This window comes from Pteropus medius, unplaced genomic scaffold, assembly GCF_902729225.1.
Source record: "Pteropus medius unplaced genomic scaffold, Ma_sr-lr_union100, whole genome shotgun sequence".
Lineage (NCBI taxonomy): Eukaryota > Metazoa > Chordata > Mammalia > Chiroptera > Pteropodidae > Pteropus > Pteropus medius.
The window spans coordinates 8,063,976-8,073,291 of NW_024340701.1; the positions used below are offsets into that span (position 1 = coordinate 8,063,976).

General features: G+C 43.2%; 1 protein-coding gene across 1 annotated transcript in view; it reads right to left on the reverse strand.

The window, feature by feature from the left end:
• Window positions 1-8,744, reverse strand: part of CDCP2 (CUB domain containing protein 2) — a 17,228-nt gene extending 8,484 nt beyond the window's left edge. Inside the window, exons 1-3 of the mRNA XM_039883171.1 lie at window positions 8,664-8,744; window positions 8,409-8,573; window positions 2,001-2,348 (exon numbers count right to left, since the gene is read on the reverse strand). Of these exons, the coding sequence (XP_039739105.1) occupies window positions 2,001-2,348; window positions 8,409-8,487 (427 nt within the window). The 5' untranslated portion in view covers window positions 8,488-8,573; window positions 8,664-8,744. The remainder of the gene's footprint in view (window positions 1-2,000; window positions 2,349-8,408; window positions 8,574-8,663) is intronic.
• Between the last annotated feature and the right edge of the window lie 572 nt (window positions 8,745-9,316).

The window sequence follows — 9,316 nt, forward strand, 5'->3', positions numbered from 1 at the left end:
GTAGAGCACACACGTCAGTTATGCCACCTGAAGGTATGGGAGCTGCTGTGGGAAGAAGTGACTCATGAAGACTTCAGAAAAAGCCCTCAAGCAAAGAGATGAGAGGGTTGGCAGGAACCACTAAAGCAGCAAGTCCCAAGAGACATGGACAGGGCCCTGACAGCAGGTCACCCAGCTGGTAACATAGAGAATGGGGTTTGATTAACTGCACAGCCTGTGCACTCAACCTTGTGATACTCACTGTCCCCTCTTAACGGGCCAATGGGGTACAGAGGCTGAGGTGCCTGAGTTCAGATGTGTCATCAAACCTCCCTATTAGATGAGAAAACTGAGGCTTAGAGAGAGCATCTAATGAAGTAGAGATGGGCTCGAAGTCTGAAAACAAGTGTCCTCCCAATTCTGCCTTATCTTAGCTGTGTGACCCTGGGCAAGTAACCCAGCCTCTCTGAGCCTCATGGGAATATTAGAAATCATAAGACCTGGGAGGGGCACACTTGGATGTATTTCCTGACACTCCAGAATCTTTCCCCATAGCGTAGCTTGTGAAAGGAGCACTGTTGCATGGCTAAGGACTTGACTTCTTGTCCCAGTGTTTCCTCTCTGAGCTGTATGAACTTGGGAAGGGGCATTCTCTCTCTGGTCTCAGATTTATTGTTTGTGAAATGAGAGGGCAAGTTTCAGCAGTCTGTGAGATCCTTTCCAAGGCTAATACCCATAGTCAAGCCTTTTGAACTGTGCTCTGGGTCTCCACCGTGGCCCTCTGGTGCATCTATCTGCAGGCATCTGGTGCAAATTTCATTCTTATGTAGTATTAAAACTATTTTTTAATGCAGTGAAAGACAATGTCCACAGTCACGTGTCTTACATATAAAAATTTAACTTATTGGAAGCCATCAATATTGACTTATGTTTTCAATGACTGGCTTATAATAAGTAAATGTTAAAAATATGAACTTACAAAGTAAATGCATACCGCTAAAATGCCGCCTTTATCTCTTTTATATATCAGGGGTTAACATAAGGTTTTATTTGGTATATGGGTACTCCTGTTCTAAAAAATGTTGGAATACATTGCCCATGATATTATGACATTGATGAAGGTTATGACATCTTAACCTTCTAAAAACCTAACAGTTTAAAATTCCAAAACTGTGATTAGACAATTCTGTAATTCTTGTGTTTTAGCATTCTAAAATTTTATGCCTCTAATGCCAGAGGGAACTGGTGTCCCACCTGACCCTCCCCCGCCATCCCCTTGGTTGCTGTTGGTGGACCCCATGTACCAGAAGCCTCGGTGGTTGTCAATTGCTTGAACTGCCATGAATAAGGCCTTTGGCTTTGGCCTTGGGAGAAGGCAGGAGGTTTGAGTCTATGCAGAGGAGTCTACGTATAGGAGGATTGAGTCAAGGAGAAAGATAAGGAGAGCAAGGCCTCTGCTCCCTTCTCTAGACGGAGGGGCAGGTTGCAAGCCCAGTTGGAGGAGGGAAGGGTTAAAGACCTAAGATATAAGAAGCGAGTTCAGGAAAGGTTTGGGGAGGGAGAGTGTGACCAGCTCCACATGGGCCCTCTGGCCCCTTCCACTCTGGGAGTTAGGGGAAGGGAGGTCCTGAGCCTGTGAAATGATAGGATGTGCAGAGGAGTCAGCAGCAGTGGCAGCATGGCGTCCCCTCCTGTGTCCTGATGCCATGGCATGGGATAGGAAGGATAATGATAGAAAAATATAAGAGGCCTCATTCCTGAGCACAGTGAGACCCTCTGGGACTCCCAAGAATAATGGAGGGAGACATGGGGAGTGTTGCTGTGAGGGCTGAAAACCTCCAGCTACCAAGACTACAAATGGAGGCTGCCTTTGTCCCCTGAGCTACAAGAAGAGGGTCATCCAGGTTATGGAGCAACCTACATGAGAAGATGCCGAGACCCGGCAAGTCTCAGCTTAGCCTCCCTGCTCTCTTCTCGCCTCCATCCCAGGGCCACCCTCTCCGCTGCTGAGTCCCCCTTGCCTTTCTGGTAGCCTGCGGAAAAGCCGTGGCTAGCCACGTGCTTGTCTGAGTGGAAGATGACAGACATGACATGCCAGGAGGAGGCGAAGGGTGGCGGGGGCACCTGACCGCAGAACCTCCCCAGAAGGTTGCCCTTGTCTCCTGCGGCCCCATTGTAGATCTCCAGGAAGTCGAAGCCACAGGTGTCATGGTACTCCAGGTCAAAGGTGTGGAAGGTGAGCAGCACGGAGGAGCCCTCAGCCACTACGATCAGCCAGCTACATTCCGTGTTGTAGGGGTAGAGCCTGGGGAAGTTCGGGCTGGAGAAGTTTCCAGAAGGTGCTGAAAGCACACCCCCACATTTGACACCTGGGGCAAGAGGGAAGAATGGCTCAGAGTCAGTGCTGGGGTCTTGTGTGGTGGGACCAGCTACAAAGCTCGGTCCCTGGGATGGGATGAAAAAGCATGAGGCCATCCATGGTCCCAAATCAATTCATTTATTCATGTATTTGTTCATTTATTTACTTATTCTTCAAATACTTAACAGGCACTCTTATATTTATTCAATGAATATTGTTTGAGTGCAAGGCATTGTTCTAAGTGCTGGGGTTACAGCAGAAACAAAACAGACAAAAATTCCTGCCCTTGTGGAATTTACATTCTGGTGGAAAAGACAGACAGTAAACATAATAAGTAAAATATAGAGCATATAAAATAGTGATAAGTGCTATGGGGGAAAATAAAGCACAGAAAGGAGACAGGACGTGTCAGGGTGGACCTATAATTTTAGATAAAATAGTGCTATATGCCTGGCCCTAGATATGTGCAGGAGGGAATTTAAAAATTAAAAATAATAATAACCCTTCCCATCGCCCTGAGTGAAAATTTGCACAACAAGGTTAAAAGTACATCCTAGTATGTACATATTTGTTTATATTTGAAAAAGGGAAACAATGAAAGAAAAGGGATAAAATTTATTCTGTAAGGGGAGAAGCAAACAGGAGGAAAGAGGCAAGCATGACTGCTAGACCTCTTTAAATGCAACTTGTTTTATAATTTTGACTTTATAAATAATATTAATGAAAAATTTAAATTATCAAAAAAAATTTAAATAACCCCTAAATATCCCAAACTAAAAAAAATAAACTTAACTATTTATCAAGTTGGAGGCACATTCACCTGGGGAAAAATGATTTTAAGTGATTTTGAAAGACACTATATTTATTGTATATTCCTCGTGGGATATATCCCAAGGGCAAAATTAATCACAAAGAAATCTTAAGTACCTTCAGTCAATTGATTAATAATAATAATAATAATAAATACTATTACTGTATTTTATATATTAGAATAAAGCAAGAATGTTAATGTCAACAGAAACTAAGATTTTTCAGTGTAAGAATGATATAAATATAAAATTTAAAAATTAAGTAAAACCTTTGTAATCCTTAATTTGAATTGGAAACATCAGTATGAATTAAAGATTTTTTTCTAAAAAAATTAATTTCCTAGCTCTGTTTACTAAAAAGTCCTAAAACCAAAGATATTCCAGTAGTTTTGTACTCTAGGCCTTAGATTAGGATTATTATATCTAACTAAAATGAACCAGGGCTCTTTAGAGAAATGGTGGGTCTAGGACAGGAAATATACAGAACACTCTCAGGACATCTTGTCACACCAGAAAAGCAAAGAAGCTACCAAAGACTGCTAGGATTGTGTCAAAAGACACAGGGACCTACCTGACACAGTCTCCCACTGGCTAGAGAAGGTATAATTTGAGCATCAGAAAAGAATAATGACTGCAGTGAATTGAAATACATTAAATACATAAAAATTCATGAATGCATAATGCAACTCAAAAGAAATTAAAAAGAACCTCATTAGTTTCTTTTAGAGGTTGCTGGGACACAAATTCTTTTTTTTTTTTTTTTTAATTGATCTGTAGAAATAGAATTAGGCATCTACTTTGCTTTTCCTGTTGTGGACTTTATTCAGCAAAACCAAATAGCTGATGAAGGAAAATTGTTATTTATTTTAGACTGCAGAAAGAATAACCACATTAGGAAAAAAAATTTTGCAAACCTTAATGAAATAATCATCAGCAATGTCTGTTCTAATCACTGAGTAAAAGATAAATAATGAAAGGTAAAACCTAGATGGTTGGGTAGCTGGGTGTTCCCTGTAAAATGCTTCCAACTTTGCTAAATATTTGAAAATTCTTATAATTAAAAAATACCAAAAAAGTTAATTTCATAGGTAATAAAATGAAAAGGCAACCTATGGAATGGGAGAAAATATTTGCAAATTATACAACTCAATAGCAACTAAATAGTCTGATTAAAAATGGGCAGAGAAACTGAATAGAAATTTTTCCAAAGAAAACATACAAATGGCCAACAGTTACATGAAAAAGTGCTTGACATCACTAATCATCAGAGAAATGCAAATCAAAACCACAATGAGATATCACTTCATATCCGTTACAATGGCTATTATCAAAAAAACCGAGATAACAAGTGTTGGTGAGGATGTGGAGAAAAGGGAAAGAGTGCACTACTGTTGGTAGGAATGTAAAATGATGCAGCCACTATGGCAAACATACGGAGGTTCTTCAAAAAATTAAAATTAGAACTACCATATAATCCAGCAATCCCACTTATCAGTGTACATCCACAAGAAATGAAGCAGGATATCAAAGAATTATCTGTACTCTGGTGGTGTTCATTGCAGCATTATTTATAATAACCAAGATATGGAAACAGCCTAAGTGTCCACTGATGAATGAATGGATAAAGAAAATGTGGTAAAGAAAATATATATATATACACACACACATATACACACATATATATGTACATATACACAATAGAATTCAAAGAAGGCCATCCATTCATTTACGACAACATGAGTGGAACTTGAGGACATTATACTAAATGAAATAAGTCAGATGGAGAAAGACAAGTACTGTATGATATCACTTATATGTGGAATATTAAAAAAAAAATTAGAAAAGTGGTTTATGAAAGAGATTGGTAAGAGAGGAAGGGGGAAAAACTCAAGGGAGTCATCTCAATAAATGTAACATATAGACCTTGGGAGGCCCACGGGTTTCTGGAGGTTTGAACATAACAATTGTAATGAGTTTAGATTCTTTGGCAATAGTTGGAAAACTGAATATAGACTCAATATTAAAGTAAATTAAAAGGAAATACCATTATAAGCCCCCCCCCCCCCCCCCCCCCCCCCCCCCCCCCCCCCCAGAAGCATTGATGATTAGTGATTGGATTAATAATGTGTAATGTGTATGTGCGTATAATGGCACGCATATATGTATAGTATTCTGTAACAACTCTGTACGTATGTATAATACCATGCAGCATGTATCCATGTCATGCATTTTTACACATAATATGGACATGTAATACTTTCCTATATCTATATAGTAACGTATATCAATAAATATTGTGGCCAACATACGCATGTATGTTAATATATACACGTAAACATCTTTCTGCTCTCTGAATGGGGATACGTTCTGATGTTGTAGATGGAATAATATTATATCTGGTTGACGCACACAAGGAAGTTTTTTTTTTTCCAGGATTTTACCCCCAAAATGGATGGGAGAAAAGAAACAAGACAAGCAGAATGTTGATAATTGTTGAAGGCAGTTGTTAGAGACAAAGAGATTCATTATACTATTTTATCTACTTTGTGTGTGTTTGAAATTTTTCATAATTAAAAGTTAAAAAAATAACTAATGAATTCTTAGTCATCTTCTCAGTGAGGCTTTTCCCAACCACCCTATTTACAATATAACCCTCCATACCCCTATACTCCTCTTTTCTGCTACATTTTTTTCCATAGCACTTTCCAATATACTGTACATTTCACTTGTTTGGTTCTTTGTTAGTCTCTCTCCACAAAAATGTAAGCTCTCTGAGAGCAGGAATTTTTGTCTGTTTTCTTCTCTGCTGTATCCCAAGCATGTAGAACAGTACCAGGCCTAAAGCAGGTGCTCAATGTATATTTGCTGAATGAATAAGTGAATGATCTTACATCATCCTCACAATAGCCCCATAAAATAGACAGGGCAGGTGTTATTGACTTCATTTTACAAATGAGAAATCTGAGGTGCAGAAAAGGAAGTAACTGCTGTAGCTGACGGCTATCATTTTGGTCTGCCCGGCATCACCGCTTGCAACAACACACCCCCTCTGTTAGACACTGGGTCCACTGACTCTGTGTGGTAAAACCTCTGGCCCAGGGGTTGACACATGACCCAGCTGGGCAATCCTGGGGCTCCGATCACCACCGCAGTGACTGGCCTAAGGAGTGGGCTTGTGCTCTAGGCCAGGCCAGAGTCCTGCTACAAATGCCCGGAGGAGAACCCTGTGCTCCCTGGTCTAAGGAGAGCCCTGGACAGGACCATGCTCAGGGCCCATTGAGAAAGCTTGTCAGTAGATGGTAAGAATCATGTAAAAAGTGGAAATGGCCCTGAAGCCAAGATGCCCTGGCTGCAGGCATCCTTGAGCCTAGCTCGGCAACATTCCTGCCTCCCTGGTTACAGAGCCAATGCATTCTTCTTTTTGCTTAAACTCATTCTGGTTGGGCTCCTGTCACTTGCAACTAAAAGCATCCTAAAGAATACCCTTAACCAAAGTCCCTGTAAGAGAAAACACGCTCTCCAAGCATGTGCCCTGTCCCAGGGTTGTGCTGATTCAGAATGGGCCCCTACCTGAGAGCTCACGGTGGGAGGACAGGGGTTGGGAAGTCACACAAATGAGACAAAGTCATGCAATGTGATGGCACTGTAACCATGTAGGGGCTCTGGGGTCCAGAGGAAGGAAGGCCAGTCTTGCTAGGGCCAGCACTATTAGGGGAGGGACAAGATTCGTAGAGGAGGTAATATTTGGGTTTGACTAGGAGGAAAGAGAAAGTTTTGTTAGCTGGGAAGATTTGGAGGGAGGAAATGGCATGAACAAAGGCTCAGATCCACCATCATTTAGCCTCCTGAGCCTCGATCGTGCACCTGCGAAGTGGGGATAATGACGCCTCCCTCGCTTGGTGGCTGTGAACACTGATGACATAAAGCCATGCAAGGGTTACAAGATACACACCTAGTTCACATTAATGAATCCTTTCCTGGCCCCTGGGGCAGACCAGGGCAAGAACAGTGTCTGATTCATGCCTTTATTGCAGGAAGGAGGGCAGAGGGACATTCTGCCCAGTGCCTGTCTTGTCCATTCCCAGCCATGTCCATGGACAGGAAAAGTTATGAGAGTGTCAGAACAGAACTCCTATGACCCAGGAGGCCCTGGGTTCCACCACAGGTGAAGGCCTTGTCCTCTAGGACTCAGCCAGGCACCCTGATCTCCAAGGTAACCCCAAGGCTACTAAAACCATGGTGGGCTAGAAAATGAGAACAGCTAGCTCCTCCCACCACATAGGCATGAAGCCAGGTGCCTGGGTGTTCAGCTCATCTGTGCCACCAACAAGGTGACTGGCAAGTTATGTTTCCTTCCTGAGCCCCCATGAGCCGGCAAGAAAACAAGGCACTGATGGCTGTTTGCACGTCTTTTTGAGACGGGTGAAATGATATCACCCTCACTTCACAGACAGGCACATACCACTCGTTGGGGCTAGAGCAGCACAAAATGGCCTGGGACCAGAGTGTTAGCCGGGTTCTGGGAGCTCCAAGGAGAGAGCATGAGGCTGATGAAGGGACATGGAAAGCTTCCTGGAAGAGGTGGTGTTTGACCTGAGCTTGATGGATGAGCCAGAAGTTCTAAGGTAGAAAAAGAGAAAAGGGACCTTCCAGTCAGAGGGGCCAGTGGATGCAAGCCCTGAGGGTGAAGCATCTCCACAAGGGAGTGCGACCCTTTGACAGAGCACAGGATGCCCAGGGGACAAAGGGAACTGAGGGTGGATATTAAACAGAAATCAGAGACAATACTCAGAGGGCACTAAGTACCATAATAAGGAACTTCGATTTCACTTGGCTGGCAGCGGGGGAGTACAGCAGGCTCTCAGGAACAAAATAGAGACTCTTGCCAGCAACAAACCTTCAAATCTTAGTTCTCTGAGCCATTTTCTTTGCCCTTGGAAACCATACAGGCTTGGACAGGTTACTTAACCTCTCTTGCCCTCAGTTTCCTCATCTGTAAAATGGGAGACTAATACCCACCTTGAAGTTTATTGTGAAGTTTAAATACAATCATACATGTAAAGCATCCAGCACATATCAGGCACTCGGTAGATATTGTTTTTCCCCATTTCAGAAACAAATCTATCCTTGATTCAACCAAGTCCCCCAGAAGGACCTCTTGCTTTCTGGCCTCCCATGTAGAAACCTCCTGAGACTCCAGTTGCTGCCTGCCCATTCTTTTCTCCCTCCTCCGGGTCCTGCCTGTCCCTGGGAGCGCCTACCTTTCATGGCTTGAGCCCTGGGGCCTGGGCCCAGCAATGCCACTGCCAGCAGCAGACAAGACCTCAGTTGTGCCAGCATCTCCTCACTGGGGGACTCCCATAAGTCTGCAGCATTCCAGACAGGCCAGGATCTGAGGGTCTGGAACAGGGGAAAGAGAGGTGAGGCTGAAAAGGCCTCCAAGTTAATGGTGGTGTGAATAATTCAGTGGCCCCTCGAATTAGTAAGTTGATCCCCAGGTGCTTCCTTCACTCCACCCTAAGGTGACAGATCTAGTGTCACCAGGTTTACACTTTCTGAGATCTGCACTGGCCACACTGCATTGAGAAGAGAAGCAAACTGGGGCTGGAAGAGAATCTGGTGATGGAGAAGGGGCATGAGTTTGGGGTCTAGGTAGATCTGGAATGCATCCAGGTCAGCCTCTAACTTGCCAGGTGACCTGGAACAAGTTATCTAACTCCTCTGGGTCTTGGTCTTACTCATCTGTCCAATGGGGCCATTCAGCCGTGCCTATAGGGCTATGGAAATGAACTGTGATAATATATGCTAAAACACAGAGTGGGCACTCGCTATAAGTTTTTCCCATTCCCCACCATGGGGGAGTTGAGTTGAAAGAGGCCTCTAACGGGGCAAGTGGGACAAGCATCCTTCAGACATGCTTAGATTAGCTCAGAGGGAGAGCAAAGGAGGTTGTAGTGGACGGCTGACAAGGGAGAAGCCTTTTCGTGGAAGAATGCAGCAGGAATAACAGAATTGGAAACTTGTATTGTGCAGCTCCTAACGCAATCATGGATCAGGGCCATAGTGTAAATTCTGCCCAAGAATATTAAACGTTCACTCCTTTACTGATTCCCCAAACCTTGCTTTAATATCCCTGTGTGCCAGGCCTTGTGTTAGGAGCTAAACTGCA